General features: G+C 35.6%; 1 protein-coding gene, 2 pseudogenes and 1 gene segment (V, D, J or C); all 4 read right to left on the bottom strand.

Moving 5' to 3' along the window:
- Nucleotides 1-559: 559 nt before the first annotated feature.
- On the bottom strand, nt 560-4,795 carry LOC118469533 (uncharacterized; annotated as a pseudogene).
- A 72-nt stretch (nt 4,796-4,867) lies between these two features.
- On the bottom strand, nt 4,868-5,465 carry LOC129348421 (Ig heavy chain V region 5A-like; annotated as a pseudogene).
- A 2,102-nt stretch (nt 5,466-7,567) lies between these two features.
- On the bottom strand, nt 7,568-7,936 carry LOC129348418 (immunoglobulin heavy variable 3-74-like). The segment is given in 1 exon segment: nt 7,568-7,936. A coding segment is annotated over 1 exon segment (369 nt).
- A 2,119-nt stretch (nt 7,937-10,055) lies between these two features.
- On the bottom strand, nt 10,056-13,052 carry LOC111586826 (uncharacterized). The gene is made up of 4 exons (XM_055008774.1): nt 12,440-13,052; nt 11,104-11,134; nt 10,543-10,594; nt 10,056-10,455 (listed from the first exon to the last, which is right to left on the bottom strand). Exons 1-4 carry the CDS (start codon nt 12,799-12,801, stop codon nt 10,142-10,144), a joined length of 759 nt encoding a protein of 252 aa, XP_054864749.1. The 5' UTR covers nt 12,802-13,052; the 3' UTR covers nt 10,056-10,141.
- Nucleotides 13,053-24,554: the final 11,502 nt, after the last annotated feature.

Below are 24,554 nucleotides of genomic sequence, written 5' to 3'. Positions count from 1 at the left end.
TGAGTTTGCATAGAATCAAACACATGAAGCCTGAATGTTGGACTAACTGGAGACGATAGAAGAGTTTGACTTTATCTGTTCTCTGTCTTCGTCTCCCTCACATTTGATGCTTTTTATTTCAAAGTCACTCAACTGAGGCTGTTTTTTCTGCAAACATTTACTGAAAATTTGTGTTAAATAAATATTATCACAAAGAATCAATGAACAACAAGTTTGCAACCATGAAAGCTAAAAGACCAACCACCATTAATATTCTGTAACCCATGTTTATCGTGCAGTTAGCATGTTTTCAGATGATTAGGAACTACTTTTGATGCTATATGTGCTTTTTACCTGAGAAAAACTGATTTACTCTTTTCTCAGTCACAGAAACAGTGTATAGGATGTTTCTGAATGCAGCAATTTTTTAGAAATTATTTCGTGCACACAAGGAAGTGACACCATCCAGTATCATGTAAATAACACCTACATTAAAAAAAGGTTTAGCAAGTGTTTGCATGAACTCATTTTAATGGTTTCAGTCTTTGCAGATATTTACAGACTCAGATAAACTTGAAGGTTGCAGAGAAGAACTGCAGCTTGTGAACTGAATGTGCAACAAATCCCAGAAAAACATGTATTAGCTGATATGAAGCAACATATTTCACATTAATCAGTGTGTGGTTGTCTTAGAAATTAAATTATTTATTTATTTCTGACATATTGTTCAAATTAAATGTCTATTTGTAATATTTCTCTTTTTGTATTATTCTTATTATTTGGTAGTATGTTAATATGAACACAACATTTGTCTTTGTTTCTTAAATAAAACACACCGGTGGTTTGATTAATACATCAATACATTTTCTTCAGTCATGAAAAATCTTTTTACATTTAGCTCCATCCAAACAACATCAAGGTCAACATTCTTTTCACTCACATGTTATGATCTAATGTAGACAGCAGATATATTATAGACAATATTGTCATCAGTCAGTAGAAATGTGTTTACTGTCAGCAAACAGAGTCTGTTTTCAGACTTCTTTATGGACCAGTTGTTGGTCTTGTACATTGTTTATTAATAGGTTTAATGATTCAAATAAAATATCATTTACCTTTTTCTAAAGAACTTGTCTGCAAACACATACATATTTTAAAAAAGCTGTGTAAAGTGAAATATGAATGTTTTTTTAAATATCAGTGTAAAATGCATCATATTTATATAATAAAGAATAAAAAATATGGAAAGAACCTTCATACATGAGCTGTATCACTCAAAGAGACGACTACTGTAGGTTTTTGTACAGCTGCTAACACAACTTCAGTCACTGTGTCTCTCGAGCACAATAATAAACAGCAGAATCTTCAGTCTTCAAACTGTTCATCTGCAGATACACCTGCAGGACGTTGTTGTTTCTGGAGCTGGTAAATCGACCTTGAACTGACTGAGAGTATTGAGTGCTGCCACTGCTGCTAATATAAGAGATCCACTCCAGTCCTTTTCCAGGAGTCTGTCTGATCCAGTGCATAGTAAAACCACTGATTGTGACTCCAGAGGCTGTACAGGTGAGTCTGTGAGATTCTCCAGGTCTTTTAACTGCTGATCCAGATTGTATCAGAGTCTGGGCTTCAACACCTGTCAAGACAAGAGAAAATAGTTGTGAGTTTGTGATTTGTTGAGGCCAGATTCAGATGTGTGAATAGTTTCTCACCGGCCCAGCAGAGAGTTAAAAGCAGCAGTCCAACGCTGTAGCTCATCTTGGTAAACTGTGAGTCCACTGCTCTGTCTCACTCTCTGCAGCCACATATGTAGAGCTGGAAATTAGATATACAAGTTTTGCATTGACTCCTCCTCACAGGATGCATCAAACTGGATATTAGACTTTATCATCAGACTAACTGTAAACCTTTAGAACGTGCAATGACAGTTTTGATTCAGACCAGATGAACTTGTGATTTGTGTTTGTCTGGAAATTTAATTGTCTGTGGAAGTTACATTTTCTGCTCCACATTGTGGTTATTTGTGACAGATATTTGTTCTGATTATAATGATTATAATGTGATGTATAAAGAGTTAACATTCAAACAACATCGATGGCAGGTCTACAGCACAACTCCTTCAAACAGGTTGAGATAACTTGCAGGTTTCCCTTTCAACCAGTTAAGACAGCAACAACTTTGTGAGCTGATATTCAAAATCATTTCAACTACACTTCAGAGTCAGAATGTTTGCTGGGCATCTTAATGCACAGAATTTAAAACCCTGACAGCTTGATTAGAATGCTTCAGCTTCACTCTTCAGAATGATGAAAAACCTTTCAATACACAATATGTTCACATGTTCATGGAATCTGAGGCTGCACACAAGAAGTTCTGATTGTATGTGACTGATGGTTAATGAGCAAACACGAAATGTTGATTTTAAATGAAACCAATATTAGAATAAATGTTCTGGCTTTACCACTTCAAAGAAAGAGAAGCTGGAAAGGTGTTGTAATATGAATTAAATGAAATTGAAAAAAAATAATAGCAGTGTGTTGTTAAAATCATTCCTGGTCTGAGGGCTCCTCCTGTAGTGGCTTCATGCTACAAGGGTTCAGACACTTTTTACTATCTGCCTGTGAGACATTTAGCATTTAGGAGACAGTCACAACAGGCCAAGAAAAAAAATGTAGGGAGTGTTTGAAATGTTAGTTTCAGTATTATTTTATTGCATCATGATAATTCATTCAACAGTATTGCTTTTCAGACACTGCTGGACAGGTAGATACAAAAAGAACCCAATAAATTCAGACAGCATATACTGGAGACTGCATTTTTACAAATTGTTTGTTCAAGTTAAGAGGCAACAATTTGACAAGCAGCTTCAGTGACAAGAAATTGAATTTGTGATTAAAATTTATGTTTAGAAACAATTATTTCTTAGATATGCCTTTAAAAAACAATTGAAATGTTACTGATTATTTTTTGAAAAAAAAAGATGTTTAGATGTGAGAGAATGATCTAAACTGAGGATGTTTTTCATGTCTGATGAGGATTGTAGGTTTTTGTACAGCTGTTCAACCAACTTCAGTCACTGTGACCCTCGAGCACAATAATAAACAGCAGAATCTTCAGTCTTCAGGCTGTTCATCTGCAGATACAGCTGCTCTTTGCTGTTGTCTCTGGAGATGGTGAACCTGCCTTGGACTGACTGAGAGTAATATTTGCTGCTACCATCGCTGCTAATGTAAGCGATCCACTCCAGTCCTTTTCCAGGAGTCTGTCTGATCCAGTTCATCCAGTAGCTACTAAATGATATTCCAGATGTTGTACAGGTGAGTCTGTGGGACTCTCCAGGTCTTTTCACTGCTGGTTCAGACTCTGTTATGCTCCAACCTTCAGCACCACTCCAAACAAACACAGCAACCACCAACAGTGTGAGCTGTCTGTCAGCCATGTTCACAATGTGACTAATATGTCTTCAAGTCTGGAAATTTCCTTTAAATACACTGAATCCACATGAAAATGCTTCCATGAGGCTCCTCCTGCATCAGTCAAATCAGAGGGCAGGTCTATAAACAGCACAACATGAGATTCAACATCATTTCAACAACTTGGCAGCTAAAAAACATCTGTTTCCTCCATGACATTAGAGTAACATACATTTTCATTATTTTATTTTTCATTTTTGATGTCTCATCCAGCAGATTCTTTGAAATATTTATTGATTTAAGTGAGTTACACTGTAACCTGTTGTTGATTTTTGTCATGAAGACAAAACTTATTTAATTAATGAAGTCTCAAAAACTATGATAAAGCAGAAAAATAACAAAAACAACAAATGTATTGAGTAAATACAGTCTAAGTAGTCTAAAACGCAAATGTGTTGTAGCTGGTTACAGGTTGCAGGTTCATAAGAAAAGCCTTAAATAGTTTCATTTGGAAGCTCTGAAATAAAGCAGCTGCAGGATCATTGAAAAAGAATGAAACCTTGTAAGATGAAAAACAACAAATGAAATAATAACAGTTGCTTAGAAATGCAAACAAATGACAAGATAAAATATTGTTCTACTTACATCAATAAAGCAACTGTTAACTTTTCTATTTCTGGAAACTACAAATGTGTTGTGCTGTCAATGATTCAGTTTTCTAATACCGTGTAGTTTCTTGTGTATTTGCAAATCCTTATGTTATTTTATATAAACTATACTCTCCATGCTTTTAGTAAAGTACATCGATCAATGAACCCCTTTTAAAATGATTTTTCTATATGATCAGAAAAAAAGAGCAATGTTAGTCCCTGTTGCTCCAAAAAGAAAAATACAACAAAAATGTGAAAGTTTTAAAGTACTCAAATTTGGAGTAATAACATATTTAGTAATTAACTTTATTTATATTGCACTTTTCTGCAAAATTACAACATGTTCAACAGGAATGAAATTATTGAAATAAATATTTTTGTCAGTTAATATGAGTGACAATTAGACAAAGGTCATGAAATCAGTCAGAGAAGAAATAAATAAACATCACTGAGCAGAAAACAATCAGGTCATAAAACAGAAGAAAAGCTATGAAGAGATCATGAAGCAAAGCCAGACATCAAACATTCACAAAGACCTCCAAGATTATTTTCAGATATTTATAAGCCACTAATGATTGTAAAGGGTGGGTTGTTCCACACTTTGAATGCAGGAACAACAACAGGCCCATTTACCAACCTGAAAGGATGCAGGACCTGGACTCCTTCCTCCACAAATATAATAAACCAAAAGTGTAATAAGAACTGGATCATTCTGTATCCACTGCTGAAGAAAGAGTTGCTGTGTCAATTCAATTAAAATGACAAGAATAGCAGTGTTCTATTCTTAAAATCATTCCTGGTCTGAAGGGCTCCTCCTCTGGTGGCTTCATGTTACAGTGTTCAGGCACTGAGGGGTTTTTGTTCAGGTCTACTGATCATTTGTGTCACTGTGTGTCTCTGGCACAGTAATACACAGCAGAGTCTTCAGGCTGCATATTCTGTCCATTTAGAGTCACTGTGTTGCTGGAAGAGTCTAATTCGATACTGAACTTGTTCTTTAGTGAATCTTTGTAGTATGAGCCTCCAGTATATTTCATTCCAATCCATTCCAGTCCTTTTCCTGCAGGTTGTCTGATCCAAGCTGTGTCAGTAGCTGCTCAAAGAATAAGAGACCTGACAGGTGATGGAGAGACGTTGACCTGGCTGCACAGTCACAGATTCTGGCTGAGTCAACTGTTCACACTTCACACCTGTTGAAAAAAGAAAATGTTGAATGATCAAGTCATACTGCAAAGAATGAAGTATAGATTGTGATGAATCCAAAGAGACTCACAGGATGCAGCTGCAAAGAGCAGCAGTAGAGCTACAGACAACATGGTTTGAGGTGAAACTGATGTGCTGTGAACTTTGCTGACAGTCTGATGTTTTTAAAGCTGGACGCTCATGGAGTTTGCATAGAACATATGAAGCATCAGTGCTGGTCCAAGAGAAGCCAATAGAAATGTCTGTTCAGTTATTGTATCTGCAGAATGAACACACACATGGAAATCACCTCCTGACTTCATACATGATATTTTAATGTCATCACATGTTAAAGTGCAGCATAAAATATTGCTCTACTTACACCAATAAAACAACTGTTAATTTTTCTATTTCTGGAAACTATAAATGTGTTGTGTTGTCAATGATTCAGTTTTCTAATATGTGTAATTTCTTGTGTATTTTCATACACTTATGTTACTTCATATCAGCTTTGTTCTCTGTGTTTTTAGTATATTTATATATCAATGGGTCATTTAAAATGATTTGTATAGTTTCTTTAAGAGAATTAATTCCCTGTAAGTAAATCGACATCAGATTTGTGATTTCACACAAATCAGCACAATGTATTGGAAACTTAAGTATTTATTAGGGCTGGGCCTTTAACGCGTTAATTTCGATTAATTAATTACAGCTAAAATAACGCATTAAACATAACGCAATTAGTTGCACCCTCCTCAGTTCCCTCATTTCTGGCACACCGGTAACTCTGATGAACACTCCAGCCCAGTAGGTGGCGGTAATGAACCTGAAGTCTGTTTGTAGCCATGAAGAAGAAGCACAGGAAGTACTGAGTGAAGTCAGGCACTGGTGAACGTTGAAGGAAGATGAGATTGAGCAGAAAGTTTCCTTTTAAAAATTCCCGATGGCAGCTTGGATAAAAGCCTGGTTGTGTGCAAATTGTACAACAAAGAGTTTTCTGATCACTGCAGCACTTCAAGCTGACGGTATCACCTCAATGTAAAACATGTTGCTGTTAGCACCAGAGCTAACGTTAGCTACGAGTCATGCTAACGGCTAATGGTGTAGCCATCCCATAATACACAGTCCCATAATACACAGTCACAGATTCTGGCTGAGTCAACTGTTCACACTTCACACCTGTCAACAGAAAAACAGATTTTATGACAAATGATTAAGTTGCTGCTAAAGAAGAACTGTTGACTACGACACATCAGAAGAGACTCACAGGATCCAGCTGCCAACAGCAGCAGCAGAGTTACAGACAACATGGTTTCTGTTGAGACAGATGTTCAGTTAAATTCACTCCACATCCTGGTGGGAAGTTTTTATAGCTGAGTAGGAAGGAAGCTCAGTGAGTTTGCATAGAATCAAACACATGAAGCCTTAATGTTGGACTAACTGGAGACGATAGAAGTTTGACTTTATCTGTTCTCTGTCTTCGTCTCCCTCACATTTGATGCTTTTTTTAGACTCACTCAACTTTAGCTGCTGTTTCTGAAAACATTTACTGAAAGTTTGTGTTAAATAAATATTATCACAAAGAATCAATGAACAACAAGTTTGCAGCCATGAAAACTAAAAGACCAACCACCGTTAATATTCTGTAACCCATGTTTATTGTGCATGTAGCATGTTTTCAGATGATTACTTTTAATGTTATATGTGCTTTTTACCTGAGAAAACTGATTTAATCCTTTCTCGGTTATCGATTGATTTTTAATCGACCAAATTTAGAATAAATAAAAAAAAATAACAATGTTCTGTTCTTAAAATCATTCATGGTCTGAGTGCTCCTCCTCTGGTGGTTTCATGTTGAAAGTGTTCAGGCACTTTTTACTACCTGCCTATGAGACATTTAGGGGATGGTCACAACAGGCAAAAAAATAAAAAATAAAAAAATATGTCAGGAGTGTCTGGAATGTTAGTTTCAGTATTATTTTATTGCATCATGATAATTCATTCAACACAGTATTGCTTTTCAGACAGTCCTGGACAGGTAGATGCAAAAAGAACCCAGTAAATTAGGACAGCATATACTGGAGACTGCATTTTTACAAATTGTTTGTTCAAGTTCAGAGGCAACAATTTGACAAGCAGTTTCAGTGACAAGATATTGAATATGTGATCAAAATTTATGTTTAGAAACAGTTATTTCTTAGATATGCCTTTAAAAAACAATTGAAATGTCACTGATTTTTTAAAAAAAGGATGTTTAGGTGTGAGAGAATTATCTAAACTGAAGATATTTTTCATGTCTGATGAGGACTGTAGGTTTTTGTACAGCTGCTAACACAACTTCAGTCACTGTGTGTCTCGAGCACAATAATAAACAGCAGAATCTTCAGTCTTCAGGCTGTTCATCTGCAGATACAGCTGCTCTTTGCTGTTGTCTCTGGAGATGATGAACCTGCCTTGGAACTGACTGAGAGTAGTATTGCTGCTACCATCGCTGCATATTCGATAAGCGATCCATTCCAGTCCTTTTCCAGGAGTCTGTCTGATCCAGTTCATCCAGTAGCTACTAAATGATATTCCAGATGTTGTACAGGTGAGTCTGTGGGACTCTCCAGGTCTTTTCACTGCTGGTTCAGACTCTGTTATGCTCCAACCTTCAGCACCACTCCAAACAAACACAGCAACCACCAACAGTGTGAGCTGTCTGTCAGCCATGTTCACAATGTGACTAATATGTCTTCAAGTCTGGAAATTTCCTTTAAATACACTGAATCCACATGAAAATGCTTCCATGAGGCTCCTCCTGCATCAGTCAAATCAGAGGGCAGGTCTATAAACAGCACAACATGAGATTCAACATCATTTCAACAACTCAGCAGCTAAAAAACATCTGTTTCCTCCATGATATTAGAGTAGCATGAATTTTCATTATTTAATTTTTCTTGATCTTTGATGTCTCATTCAATAGATTCTGTTAAATATTTGTTTATTTTGGTGAGTTACACAGTTACATTTTGTTGATTTTTGAAATGAAGACAAAACTTTACTAGATAATTTAGATATTTTATAGTCCTGAAAAATATTATATTGCAGAAAAAAGCAAACTCTATAGATTTCTTGATTGATCTCATTGACTTCATAGTCAATGAACTGACAGCATGAAAATCTAAATGAAATCTTGAATTGGTTTCAGCTGGTTGAAGGACTGGATTCTTTACGATCGTCAGAGATTTTAGTATTTAAATTATGGTTTAAGGCACAGACTTGCAGAGAAACTTCAAGCATCAAGAGGAAATTAAACACTCAGGAACTGAAACTGGTTTGACTAAATGTAAAATGCTGATGCTGTAGTGGACAGAAAAATATCTGCTTTCTTATCTGTCAAATAATGTCCACAGAACAGATCTTATTGTCACTTTTAAGGAGATTACAACAAATGATTTCATAAAAGATGTTTAGTAGCACCAGGCTAAAAAAAATCATTTAATAATGTATAAGGAGTGTTTGGAATGTGAGTTTAAGTGTTATTTTATTTCACCATGATAATTCATTCAATATCAGTGTTTCTGTTCACAAACTCCTGGACAGACAGATGCAAAAAAAGAAAAAAAGTAAATATATAAATTAGGACACAATGATACTGGAGACTGATATTTTTTTTACAAATCTGTTCCTGCTAACCTGGTTTTACATTAGTGGTCATTGGTGAAGATGAACTAAATAGTCCTGACTTTTGAAAACAACACATTTCTGCAAACGTTTTCCCGACATTTCACATTTTGAAACCAAATTGTTGATTCATTTTTTTTAGAAATGCAAACAGTTAGGGTTGTTGTTACTGTTTATGCTAATAAGTTCATCCTGCATTTATACATGTTTGTCACAAACACAGAAAATTATCATTTTGATAAATTAAATTTGGAATAATTATGATAAAAGGGGTCCATGCAGACTACTAGCATCGTTGCTTTATTTGGGGCATATTAACAGTGTATTTATCATGCTTTCAAATCAAATTTATGACACACTTTTGGTGTTTAATTCATTCAAAAATATCACTGAAGTCTTTTTATTTGTTTATTTATTAACAGCAGCGTTTATATATTCATCCAGTCATTTCCATATTTTCTGTGCTAAACCTACTGCTGCACACTGAAGTTAGTGTTCAGGATGAGCTAAATAGTATAAAACTTAAGTTTACTATAAGTGTTTACAGTTTGCAGGTTCATATGAAATACTTTACATGGTTTGATTTGGAAACTCTAAAATAATGCACCTGCAAGATCATGTAAATAAAATGGAACCTTGAAGGATGAAAAATAGGAAATAAAATGAAAAACAGTTGCTTAAAAAAGCAAACATATGAAAATAAAATAAAAAAGAACATGACAAAATAAAAAACTATTGTTTTGCTAAGACAGAAACTAGGGCATGTCATGCTTTCATATGTATGTTTGCAATATTCAACATATTTTCACTGAGTATATGTGGTTGTCAGAGATCAAAATAAAATAGAACATCATCCAGTGTGCTTTATAATTATTGTTATTTATATTAGCATTTTTTACTGATTGTATTCTTTTGTCATTCTGAGGAAATATCAGAAAAAAATGACAAAAATCTGCACATCAATAAATTCACTGAGCTTTTCTTTAAGTGCAGATAGAAATTTATTTACTGTGCTTTCTACTGCATCAGCGTGTCAATATTCTGTCCACATGTGTTTAGGACTTTGATTATTACTTTATTATAATTTCTTCAAAGATTAAAATCTTCTGTAAATTCACAAAGTCTCTCATTAACAGATACTATAAAAGGCGATTTGTTTCTCTCATGCTGTTGTCACTAAACCTTACTCTGCCGTCTCCATCATGGTGATTAAAAGAGGAAGTAGTTTTTGTACGACTCTATTTCTGTCTCTCACTGTGTCTCTCTGGCACAGTAATACACTGCTGTGTCCTCAGTCTTCAGGCTGTTCATCTGTAGATAGACTTTACTGCTGGAATCATCTCTGGAGATGGTGAATCTACCCTGGACTGACTGGGAGTAATAGAAATGAGAACTGCCTGTGTGCACAAAAGTGATCCACTCCAGTCCTTTACCAGGAGTCTGTCTGATCCAGTTCATCCTATAGCTGCTGAATGTGAATCCAGATCCTGTACAGGTCAGTCTGTGGGATTCTCCAGGTCTTTTAACCACTGATTCAGATTCTGTCAGAGTCTGACCATCAACACCTGCCAACACATGAACAAAACATCAAATGAATTCTGTTCATACTCATGTCAGAGTCGTGTCAAATCAGGATTGTTGAAGTCCTTCACCTGCCCAGCAGAGAGTTAACAGCAGCAGTCCTGTCCTGTAGTCCATCATCTTCTACAAAGTGTCCAACACTCTGTTTTCCTCTCTGCAGATAAATAAGTAGCTGTGGAAAAATGTTGAGATTTGCATTGACTCCTCCTCACAGGAAGGAGGAACTGAATTAAAATGCTGCAGCATTTTATCAAGATGGAATGAATAAAATGAAGAATTAAAGTAAACATAACTTCTGGACAAATCAGTTTATAATATTTTCCTGTTATTTTCCTCACAATGATCAGTTTTCAAGATGCCAGAGAACAGAAACAACAGTTGAGGACATTATTTAAACATCAAAAATGACTTTCCATGGATGTTGTAATGACACATTTTTCAGTCGATGAAACTAAATTGTTCAGTCAGAAATATCAACTGTGTAAAACAATGGAAACTGATAGAGTTCTCTGCAGTCCTTTTGTTGTTGTTTTTGATGTGATTATAATTATAACTATAGTAATTATCATTATTACCACTACTACTACTACTACTATTACTACTAAGAATTAGCTTAAATGTACACAACATACAAGGAATTTGGTTTCAGTTGTTAGTGTCACTCTAGGAATAAGAAAAAGAGAATAATAAAATAGAGAGAAAAAATAATAATAAAAGTAAATAATATATACATGTATATATATGTACAGATATTTACACATCTAGATAAGAATATATATACACCGTTGTGTGTAAGCTAACTTTAAATATTTGAATCTCAGAACAACCAGTTTTGAGAAACTCACAGCTCAGCTACCAGGATGCTAAAATATGAACTTTGCTAACATGAGGGGCTTATTAATGCTTTGTTTTCATCATTTTAATCTCAGTCCAGCTCAGTACTTTTGCATAAATACTGTGAGTCAAACAAAGAAGACAGACTTTAAACTTTGAACAGTTTGAATTCATTCCTGGTCTGAGGGCTCCTCCTCTGGTGGCTTCATGTTACAGTGTTCAGGCACTGAGGGGTTTTTGTTCAGGTCTACTGATCATTTGTGTCACTGTGTGTCTCTGGCACAGTAATACACAGCAGAGTCTTCAGGCTGCATATTCTGTCCATTTACAGTCACTGTGTTGCTGGAGTCATCTGTTGAAAGGCTGAATTTGCTTTTGAGTGAATCTTTGTAGTGTGTTGTAGATCCAGCTATCATTCCAATCCTCTCCAATATTTAAATTTTGTTTTAAACCACAGACTTTTTGACAAACATCAACCATCAAGAGGAAATTAAACACTCAGGAACTGAAACTGGTTTGACAAAATGTAAAATGCTGATGCTGTAGTGGACAGGAAAATATCTGCTTTCTTATTTGTCAAATAATCTCCACAAGACAGATCTTTGTGTCATATTTAAGGTGATTATAACAAATGGTTTTATTACAGACATTTTGTGTCATCGAGGAAAAAAAACATTTGAAAATATGTAAGGAGTGTTTGGAATGTTAATTTCAGTATTATTTTATTTCACTATGATAATTCACTCAGTATCAGAATTGCTTTCTAGAAACTCCTGGCCAGGTAGATGCAAAAAAAATTTTTTTTAAATGTAAAAACTAACAATATATACATAAATAAATTAGGACATCATTATACTGACCAGTGCTTTTTCACAAATAGTGCATTAAAGTTAAAAGGCAGCAACCTAACAAGAAATTTCAGTGACAAGATATTAAGATATTATGTAGAATATGTGCTTAAAATCTGTGTTTAATGACAATTATTTCTCAGATATGCCTTTAAAAAACAACTAAAATGTCACTGGTTACAAAAAAAGATGTTTATATATGAGAGAATTATCTAAACTGAGGATGTTTTTCATGTCTGATGAGGACTGTAGGTTTTTGTACAGCTGTTCAACCATCTTCAGTCACTGTGTGTCTCGAGCACAATAATAAACAGCAGAATCTTCAGTCTTCAGGCTGTTCATCTGCAGATACAGCTGCTCTTTGCTGTTGTCTCTGGAGATGATGAACCTGCCTTGGACTGACTGAGAGTAATAGATTCTATCACTGTCATATTCGATATTAGTGATCCACTCCAGTCCTTTACCAGGAGTCTGTCTGATCCAGTGCATCCAGTAGCTACTAAATGATATTCCAGATGTTGTACAGGTGAGTGTGTGGGACTCTCCAGGTCTTTTCACTGCTGGTTCAGACTCTGTTATGCTCCAACCTTCAGCACCACTCCAAACAAACACAGCAACCACCAACAGTGTGAGCTGTCTGTCAGCCATGTTCACAATGTGACTAATATGTCTTCAAGTCTGGAAATTTCCTTTAAATACACTGAATCCACATGAAAATGCTTCCATGAGGCTCCTCCTGCATCAGTCAAATCAGAGGGCAGGTCTATAAACAGCACAACATGAGTTCAACATCATTTCAACAATTTGGCAGCTAAAAAACATCTGTTACCTCCATGACATTAGAGTCACGTAAATTTTTAACTTTTTGTTATTTCCTAAAATACAAAGATAACTAGAAACAGTATAAGCATACATGTAAAATGTGTATTTCTTAAGAAATAGAGTGTAAGTATACAGCTAGCATGTAAATATGGTAATGAACACATTTGAATCTTTTGGATCCTTTGAATTTTTAACGTTTCTGACCATATACACACGTGGACAAAATTGTTGGTACCCCTCAGTTAATGAAAGAAAAACCCACAATGGTCACAGAAATAATTTGAATATGAAAAAAGTAATAAATAAAAATTCTATGAAAATTAACCACTGAAAATCAGACATCCTTTTGAACCGTGGTTCAACAGAATTATTTAAAAAAATAAACTCATGAAACAGGCCTGGACAGAAATGATGGTAACCCTAGAAAAGAGTGAAAATAATGTGACCATAGGGACATGTTCAATCAAGGTGTGTCCTCTAATTAGCATCACAGGTGTCTACAAACTTGTAATCAGTCAGTCGTCCTATTTATAGGGTTACAGTAGTCACTGTGCTGTTTGGTGACATGGTGTGTACCACACTAAACATGGACCAGAGGAAGCCAAGGAGAGAGTTGTCTCAGGAGATTAGAAAGAAAATTATAGACCAGCATGTTAAAGGTAAAGGCTATAAGACCATCTCCAAGCAGCTTGATGTTCCTGTGACTACAGTTGCACATATTATTCAGTAATTTAAGATCCATGGGACTGTAGCCAACCTCCCTGGATGTGGAAAATTGATGACAAATGGAAGAGATGGATAATAGGAATGGTAACAAAAGAGCCCAGAACAACCTCTAAAGACATTAAAGGTGAACTCCAAGGTTAAGGTACATCAGTGTCAGATCACACCATCCGTCGTTGTTTGAGCCAAAGTGGACTTAATGGGAGACGACCAAGGAGGACACCATTGTTGAAAACAAATCATAAAAAGCCAGACTTGAATTTGCTAAACTGCATGTTGACAAGCCACAAAGCTTTTGGGAGAATGTTTTATGGACAGACGAGACAAAACTGTAACTTTTTGGCACATCAGCTCTATGTTCACAGATGCAAAAATGCAGCATATAAAGAAAAGAACACTGTCCCTACTGTGAAACATGGAGGATGTTCTGTTATGTTCTGGGGCTGCTTTGCTGCATCTGGTACAGGAAGTCTGGAATCTGTGCAGGTACAATGAAATCTCATGACTATCAAGGTATTCTAGAGAGAAATGTGCTGCCCAGTGTCAGAAAGCTTGGTCTCAGTCGCAGGTCATGGGTCTTGCAACAGGATAATGAGCCAAAACACACAGCTAAAAACAGCCAAGAATGGCTAAGAGGAAAACATTGGACTATTCTGAAGTGGCCTCTATGAGCCCTGATCTAAATCCTATTGAACATCTGTGGAAGGAGCTGAAACATGCTGTGTGGAGAAGGAACCCTTCAAACCTGAGAAACTGGAGCAGTCTGCTGATGAGGAGTGGACCAGAATACCTGCTGAGAGGTGCAGAAGTCTCACTGACAGTTACACAAATGGTTTGATTGCAGTGATTGCAACAAAATATTAAGTTAAGGGTACCATCATTTTTGTCCAGGCCTGTTTCATGAGTTTTTTTTTTTAAATAGTTCTGTTGAACCACGGTTCAAAAGCAATGTGTGATTTTCATTGGTTAATTTTCATAGAATTTTTATTTATTATTACTTTTCGACGTACACAGTAATAAACTGCTGTGTCCTCAGAATGCAGGTTCTGTCCTGTTATTGTCACTCTTCCTGCAGACATGTCTCTGCTGTAACTGAACTTGTTCTTCAGAGCATTATTTTGGTAAAAGCTGCCACCACTTCCTCCCCACTGATAGAAAATCCAGTCCATTGGTTTTCCTTCACGCTGTCTGATCCAACCTGTTCTATAGCTGCTATCAGTCACAGAATAACCAGACAGTAGACAGGTGATGGTCAGAGTCTGTCCAGGCTGCACAAGCATTGAGTCTGGCTGGATGAGATCAATACTGTTCACACCTGTGGAGACACAAACCAACATTATCTCCAGCATTCATCATATTACTGAGTGTTTGTAATGTGTTGATGAGTGTGAATCCAGTGAAAGCTCCTCACAGGATCCAGCAGCCAGCAGCAGAATCAGAGCTGCAGAGAACATGTTGATGTTGGAGCTCAACTGATGTGACCTTCTTCTTCTTCTTCTTCTTCTTCTTCTTCTTCTTCTTCTTCTTCTTCTTCTTCTTCTTCTTCTTCTTCTTCTTCTTCTTCTTCTTCTTCTTCTTCTTCTTCTGTCCTCTCACTGAAGCCTCACACACTCCACCTCCTTATGAGTAACTCTTGTTTGCATATTGTTGAATGAAGAAGCAGGTTTAAATCACATAACTGAAAGATTGATTCCATCCTCTCATGTTATCACAGTGGAGCAGAACATGTTACAGTAAACAGTTTTTGTTCAATGTGACTGATCGGCCGATTTAACTAAATTTTAGTCTCGTATCGTAAACAGACTGTTTATAAACTATAATTTAATGAGAATAAAATTGAGTTGTATTAATTTCCAGTTCTTGTAAAGGCAGACATTGAGACTGCACATTTAAAAATATAAATAAGTAATAGTTTTGTATCTGATTTTCGTAAATCTGTCATTCCATCACAAATCATCAGGTCCTTCTGCTCAGCCATCTCTGATTTGCCTAAAACTTTTTTTTTTTTTATCATAAACTCTGGATGTTTTAAATGTGTGTATCAGTGAAATTTTAAATTGACACATCAAGTATGTATATTTACAGATATAAACACAGTAGTGCAAAATGACAATTGCTAGAGGGAGAATACACTGCCTGACCCTGTGAAGGAATGTTTCAACCATTTTTATTTTTTTATTTATTATAACCAAGAAAATTTCAGTAGTTTGTCCAACATTTAAACTCAAGCCTAATTTTAGTTCATACGTAGAATTTTAAAGCTTTGAAGTCACAGCTAACTTTAAATATTTGAATCTCAGAACAACCAGTTTTGAGAAACTAACAGCTCAGCTACCAGGATGCTAAAATATGGACTTTGCTAACATGAGGGGCTTATTAATGCTTTCTTTTCATCATTTTAATCTCAGTCCAGCTCAGTACTTTTGCATAAATACTGTGTCAAACAAAAAAGACACACTTTAAACTTTGAATGAACAATTTGAATTCATTCCTGGTCTGAGGGCTCCTCCTCTGGTGGCTTCATGTTACAGTGTTCAGGCACTGAGGGGTTTTTGTTCAGGTCTACTGATCATTTGTGTCACTGTGTGTATCTGGCACAGTAATACACAGCAGAGTCTTCAGGCTGCATATTCTGTCCATTTAGAGTCACTGTGTTGCTGGAAGAGTCTAATTCGATACTGAACTTGTTCTTCAGTGAATCTTTGTAGTATGAGCCTCCAGTATATTTCATTCCAATCCATTCCAGTCCTTTTCCTGCAGGTTGTCTGATCCAAGCTGTGTAGTAGCCAAGAGAATAAGAGACCTGACAGGTGATGGAGAGACGTTGACCTGGCTGCACAGTCACAGATTCTGGCTGAGTCAACTGTTCACACTTCACACCTGTTGAAAAAAGAAAATGTTGAATGATCAAGTCATACTGCAAAGAATGAAGTATAGATTGTGATGAATCCAAAGAGACTCACAGGATGCAGCTGCAAAGAGCAGCAGTAGAGCTACAGACAACATGGTTTGAGGTGAAACTGATGTGCTGTGAACTTTGCTGACAGTCTGATGTTTTTAAAGCTGGACACTCATGGAGTTTGCATAGAACATATGAAGCATCAGTGCTGGTCCAAGAGAAGCCAATAGAAATGTCTGTTCAGTTATTGTATCTGCAGAATGAACACACACATGGAAATCACCTCCTGACTTCATACATGATATTTTGATGTCATCACATGTTAAAGTGCAGCAAAAAATATTGTTATACTTACACCAATAAAAGAACTGTTAATTTTTCTATTTCTGGAAACTATAAATGTGTTGTGTTGTCAATGATTCAGTTTTCTAATATCACATAGTTTCTTGTGTATTTGCAAATATATTACTTTATATAAGCTGTACTCTCCATGTTTTTGGTATGTTTATATATCAGTGAGACTTTAAAAATGATTTGTACAGTTTCTTTGATATAATTTATTTACTGTAAGTACATTGACATCAGATTTGTGATGAATTTCACAAAACTCAGCACAATGAATTGGAATCTTTGGCATTCATTTATTTCAGTCTTTGCAACCTCATTTGCAGAACAAATCATCACTGATGGTATCCAAAATCAAGTAGTAAATAATTATTATTGTCGTTGTTTTGCAGGTTTACATAAAAGACTGTTAATACTGTCAGTTATTGTAGATGTTTGAGGACAAAGATGAACACAAACACAGAAAAATAGCGGCTCAGGAACTGGAAATGTGTGACAACATGCACAAAAAAGAAACAAAACAAAACAAAACAATAGCTTTGCAAATGACATGAAATAAATGACATATAAACTAATCTCAGTCAAGTGTCATGCAGCAGGATTTATTTTCTTAATTTATTTGTGTTGGATTGTTGCACTAGTCTTCTTATGGCTTAATAAAATAAACATATGACAGAAATGAACAAAATGTGACAAATTCAAATACAAGCCTCCATGTCCATAAAGACATACATGTACTTGTGCTTTACAGTATGTTCAGATACTTTATTTACTGCTTTATTACATCAAACTGTTCATATTTTCATCACAACATTTTGAGATATTTCCAAGTCTTTCATCACGAGATAATTGGGCTTTTGGCAGACATTAAAAATATCTCTGTCAACTTTATATCTGCAATAAATTTTTAATATTTTTTTTAACTTAGATGTAATTACTCACATCTTCACATTCTTTCATTAGAGATGTTTTTAAAATTTACTGGGCTATGTTAGTCCTTGTTGCTCAAAAAAGAAAAATACAACAAAAATATGAATGTTTTGTGAAGTTTCAAAGTACAGTCTCAAATTTGGAGTAATAATAAATCTAGCAATATACTTGACTTATATAGCATTTTTCTGCAATGTTACGTGTTTAACAGGAATTAAATGATTGAAATAAATATTATCATCAATAAAAATGAGTAACAAATAGACAAAGTTCATGAAAGCAGCCAGAGAGCAAATAAATAAAGATCAGTGAGCAGAAAACAATCAGGTCATAAAACAGAAGCGAAGCTATGAAGAGATCATGAAGCAAAGCCAGACATCAAACATTCACAAAGACCTCCAAGATTATTTTCAGATATTTATAAGCCACTAATGACTTTAAAAGGTGGATTGTTCCACAGTTTGGATGCAGGAACAACAACAGGCCCATTTACCAACCTGAAAGGATGCAGGACCTGGACTCCTTCCTCCACAAATATAATAAACCAAAAGTGTAATAAGAACTGGATCATTCTGTATCCACTGCTGAAGAAAGAGTTGCTGTGTCAATTCAATTAAAATGACAAGAATAGCAGTGTTCTGTTCTTAAAATCATTCCTGGTCTGAGGGCTCCTCCTCTGGTGGCTTCATGTTACAGTGTTCAGGCACTGAGGGGTTTTTGTTCAGGTCTACTGATCATTTGTGTCACTGTGTGTCTCTGGCACAGTAATACACAGCAGAGTCTTCAGGCTGCATATTCTGTCCATTCAGAGTCACTGTTTTGCTGGAAGAGTCTGTGGAAAGGCTGAATTTGCTTTTGAGTGAATCTTTGTAGTGTGTTGTAGATCCAACTATCATTCCAATCCATTCCAGTCCTTTCCCTGCAGGTTGTCTGATCCAAGCTGTGTAGTAGCTGCTCAAAGAATAAGAGACCTGACAGGTGATGGAGAGACGTTGACCTGGCTGCACAGTCACAGATTCTGGCTGAGTCAACTGTTCACACTTCACACCTGTTGAAAAAAGAAAATGTTGAATGATCAAGTCATACTGCAAAGAATGAAGTATAGATTGTGATGAATCCAAAGAGACTCGCAGGATGCAGCTGCAAAGAGCAGCAGTAGAGCTACAGATAACATGGTTTGAGGTGAAACTGATGTGCTGTGAACTTTGCTGACAGTCTGATGTTTTTAAAGCTGGACACTCATGGAGTTTGCATAGAACATATGAAGCATCAGTGCTGGTCCAAGAGAAGCCAATAGAAATGTCTGTTCAGTTATTGTATCTGCAGAATGAACACACACATGGAAATCACCTCCTGACTTCATACATGATATTTTAATGTCATCACATGTTAAAGTGCAGCATAAAATATTGCTCTACTTACACCAATAAAACAACAGTTAACTTTTCTGTTTCTGGAAACTATAAATGTGTTGTGGTGTCAATGATTCAGTTTTCTAATATTGTGTAGTTTTTTGTGTATTTGCAAACACTTATGCTATTTTGTATAAGCTGTGCTCTTCTTTTGCTGGTATATTTATATATCAGTGAGTCTTTTTAAATGATTTGTACCGTTTCTTTGAGACAATGAATTAATGGAAGTACTTCAACATCAGATTCATGATGAATTTCCCACAAATCACCACAATGTATTGTAATCTTTAGCATTTATTTATTCATTTATTACAGTACTTACAAACTTATTTATAGCAGAAATGATCACTGACAGTATCCAAGATCATGTAGTAAGTGCAAATTATTATGGCTGGTTTGCAGGTTTGCATAAAAGATCCTTAATACTGTCAGTTTTTGCAGATAGAGGTGTTTTGCATCAACTCCTCCTCAAGGGAAAGAATATAAGTACAGTGAACTCGGTCATCATTTTTGCTGACTGTGGGGAGATCTCCAACAGGGACAGTATATAACTGTCAAATGTACTTGCTAAATATTCTTAATATTATTTTAAAAAAACCCTGAAATGGTTGTTTATGCATCCAATGTTAATGATACAACTTGATAATAATAAGACTGAGAATATATAACAATAACAATAACAATAATAATAATAATAATAATAATAATAATAATAATAATAATAATAATAATAATAATAATAATAATAATAATAATAATAATAAATTTTATTTGTAATGCACTTTTCATTTAGGCAAAATCTCAAAGTGCTAACAAGAATAAGAATCATTTTTGTATCTACTAATACCAGTCACATATTTGTATGTTATTCAACAAAAAAATCTCTCAAGTATATAAATGTACTAAAATGTTACAAAATGATTCAAATCAAACACAGTTCATTCCGTTATTCGACTTCCACAAGTCAGCTTTAAATACAGCAACTGAAAATCACTACAGGGAAAAAGTGGACATTTGGAACAAGAGAAGTTGTGAAACAAAATATCTTCTCACATTCTACACATTACAGAAACACACACAGCTTTTGCATTTCTTTTTGCATTATATTTGTCATTGAAAAAAGTTTAATTTTCATATTATTTTGCATTTGCGATCATTCATTCTTTGCAGCAGCCAGATTCATGGATTGTACATCAATAGAATGAATTTATAGACCAGGCTTGACCACTTTACACCAAACATGATATTACACATAATGAGTTCAGTATCAGTATAATTATTAAGGGATATTATACCAACAACCACATCACAAACTCCCTAACACTAAAATTCATGGTGGCACAGGTTGTTGAGTTATTGTGCCGGTCTGTTGGTGGATTGTATCACTGTGTAACGTACACAGTAATAAACAGCTGTGTCTTCAGGCTGCAGATTATTTCCTGTTAATGTCACTGATGCAGCAGCAGCAGCGAGTGTGTGGTAAAGAAACTTATTCTTCAAAGCATTATTCTGGTAAAACTCTCCTCCTCCCCACCGATGAAGAATCCATTCCATTGCTTTTCCTTCATGCTGTCTGATCCAACCTGTTCCATAGCTGCTATAAGTCACAGAATAACCAGACAGTAGACAGGTGATGGTCAGAGTCTGTCCAGGCTGCACAAGCATTGAGTCTGGCTGGATGAGATCAATACTGTTCACACCTGTGGAGACACAAATCAACATTATTCATCGAACTATTCAGTGCTTTATTATCAGTGTATTATCCAGTGAAAGCTCCTCACAGGATCCAGCAGCCAGCAGCAGAATCAGAGCTGCAGAGAACATGTTGATGTTGGCGCTCAACTGATGTGAGCTTCTTCTGACACACAGATACACACTTCACTTCCTGAATAAGGCATCACACAAGAAGGACTATTTACATATGAGTGAGAGTGTATCGGCAAAGTAGGCTAAATTTAAATTACATCAAAATTAACATGGGATGTTCAGGAATTCATCGTACAGAAAGAAGTTGAAAAGCTGAAGAGCACTTTTCTAACATAATTTGAATATATCTGGATAAACATCGATAGGTCAGTTAACGTAGTGATGTTGTTTAATCTGAGCACATTTAAATATATCAAAAACGAGAATTAAATGTCCTGGTATTATTTATTCCTCATCGAAAAAATAAAGTGGAACTACAATCCCCTAAAAATGGTCACTCTAAGTACCAATATAGTTTGGTATTTAGAGAATCCCCTGTGTTTGTTACAGTTGTAATGTGGAAATTAAAATAATTTCTTGTATTTTTAAAGCAAAGTTGTAAACTGATTCTATTTGATTGTATTACTTGCCAGGCTGTATGTTTATTAAAGTTAAAAATAAACACACAAACAAGAAAAAAAGAACAATGAACTAGTCTAGAATTCATCCATGGTCTGAGGGCTCCTCCTCTGGTGGCTTCATGTTACAGTGTTCAGGCACTGAGGGGTTTTTCAGGTCTACTGATCATTTGTGTAACTGTGTGTCTCTGGCACAGTAATACACAGCAGAGTCTTCAGGCTGCATATTCTGTCCATTTAGAGTCACTGTTTTGCTGGAAGAGTCTAAACTGATACTGAACTTGTTCTTTAGTGAATCTTTATAGTATGAGGTGTATCCAACACGTGCACTACTGATCCATTCCAGTGCTTTTCCTGCAGGTTGTCTGATCCAGTTTGTTCTCCAGCTGCTCACAGAATAAGAGACCTGACAGGTGATGGAGAGACGTTGACCTGGCTGCACAGTCACAGATTCTGGCTGAGTCAACTGTTCACACTTCACACCTGTAAAGGAAACATGTTGAACATTGGATCAGTGTGATCACAGTCAACAGTCAGTGTGTTGTGATCATACAATCAGTGAGACTCACAGGATCCAGCAGCAGCAGCAGCAGAATCAGAGCTACAGAGAACATGTTGGTACTGAAGCTGATCTGATGGAGCTTCTCTTCTTCTGCTGACAGCAACATGTCAAGTCTTTATATCAGACTGTGAGGAAGTTCACTTTGCATACAGAAGGATGCTGATGGGTTATAAAGGATGTTTGTTCACTGGTAGTTGGATTTATGTTGTAAATATTGATTCTGAATGATATAAAAAGAGAATTTTCATTTAAAACATCAGCTTGAAGTTTGCATTTCTTTATACAATCCTCACTAAACAATTAAACACAATAAATATTGTTAAATAAATATTTAACAATATTTATTATTCACAGTCTCAAATGCAAAACAGCAGAACTGGACAAATGTTTTCTCAAAAAAGCACTTAATTGTTTCTGAGTTAATATTTCTTGTAGTTTATTTTTGTGACTGTGAAATGAACAAAGCAAACCTTGACTAGACTTTATGTGTTGAGTTTTTGTACAGTGTTTCTTCCTCCTGTGTCACTGTGGGTGTCGAGTACAATAATAAACAGCAGAATCCTCAGTGGTCAAACTGTTCATCTGCAGATACACCTGCTGTAAGTTGTTGTTTCTGGAGATGGTGAACCGGCCTTTGAATGACTGAGAGTAGTAGATGCTGCCACTGCTATCACTGATAGTAGCAACAAACTCCAGTCCTTTTCCAGCAGCCTGTCTGATCCAAGCGTTCCAGTAATTGCCGCCAAACCCTGAATATGTGCAGGTCAGTGTGTGGGATTCTCCAGGTCTTTTAACCACTGATTCAGACTCAGTCAGTGTCTGACCCTCAGAACCTACAGATAAACAGCTCATTATCTACTGTGATGCTCCATATTCTTTATAATTTAACACAAAACATGTATCGTCCTTACCAGCCCAGTTCATTGAAAGAATGAGGAAAACAAGCACAAACTCAGGTGTCTTCACTGTAAAAGTCATTTGTCTGTTCAGTCTACAGTGTGTTTGTCAGTGAATTAGTTTCTGTCTTAAACTCTCTAAACACAGATGTAAAGATGGAAATGATCAGAGTTTGCATCAGCTCCTCCTCCTCAGAGAGAAACACATCTCATGTCATTCCAAATTCCTGCTCAACACTTGTTTATCATTATTGTCTGATGTAATATTTCATGATCAGATCAGATGTCTCCATTTAATCATGTGGTCACACATTATTATTGATGTCATGTAGAAATAGAACATGATGAATCCTGACTGTTAAAGCACATGTTGATGGAAGCCTTAAAAAACAGGAATTCACAAACCACAACATCCCCAGTTGCTGTTGTAATGTGTGTGTGTGTGTGTGTGTGTGTGTGTGTGTGTGTGTGTGTGTGTGTGTGTGTGTGTGTGTGTGTATACATATATATATAAAGTGAAAATAATGTCAATGTAACTTTTATTGACACTAATGACTAATGCCTGTTAATAGTGGAGATATGCTATTAAATATTATGAATATTTCATTCATATATTATAAACACTGCAAAAAGAATAAATTACATTATTTTAAATACAGATTTTGTTGTTGACATTATGTACAGTTTTGTTAGGAAACTATTCATTATTTTTCAAACCTTAATATACAGAATTTTTCTTTAAAATTACAGTAAAAATGTGTAAAATAACACTTTTTTCCAACTTTCTATAAAGTGAAAATAGTGTCATTTTATAGTTAAAGCTAGTGAAAGAATGAACTGTTTTACCATCTATGAAAACACAGATTTTAGATATATCTATTATTTACCATTTTGAACTGTTAGTTATTGTTAACCTGTAAATGGATATTTACAGAGATTCTACTAGTTATTATGTCTGATTTAAGCAGATCTACAAAATAACAGTAAGTTGTTTTTAAAAATAGAGTGAATACCAGTTTTTAACAGTTTAACATCTTCAACACTTCATTAGAAGAACACAACATGGATTTGAGTCACATCATATACACAACATAAACAATTAAAACTGAAACCTTCAGTCCTGTTTGATTCAGAACCTCCGGTTTGTACAACAGCAACATGGTTCTATTTAACCATAGAGGCAGACACATACAGAAATATACATTTTAGTTTAGTTTATTTGACCAATTTGGATGTATTTTGTATCTTTTAAATTTGGTCGTCCTCTCCTTCTGTTTTTGGAATTAGAGGACAATTTAGAGAATCCAATTAGCCTAATCTGTGTTTTTTTGTGTTGTGGGAGGAAACCGGAGCGTCCCGGGGAAAACCCACGCAAGCACGGGGAAAAAACACGCAACTCCCCACAGAAACATGAAGAAGTGTTTCTGTGAGGCTGCAGCGCTGAACGCTGAGCCACTGTGCTGCCCTTAGGATAGAAGGAAAGAGGGA

The sequence above is a fragment of the Amphiprion ocellaris genome, unplaced genomic scaffold, assembly GCF_022539595.1.
Source record: "Amphiprion ocellaris isolate individual 3 ecotype Okinawa unplaced genomic scaffold, ASM2253959v1 Aocel_unscaffolded175, whole genome shotgun sequence".
In the NCBI taxonomy this organism is placed as follows: domain Eukaryota; kingdom Metazoa; phylum Chordata; class Actinopteri; family Pomacentridae; genus Amphiprion; species Amphiprion ocellaris.
The sequence above is the reverse complement of the archived record's forward strand: the minus strand, read 5'-3'. Positions and strand labels throughout refer to the sequence as shown.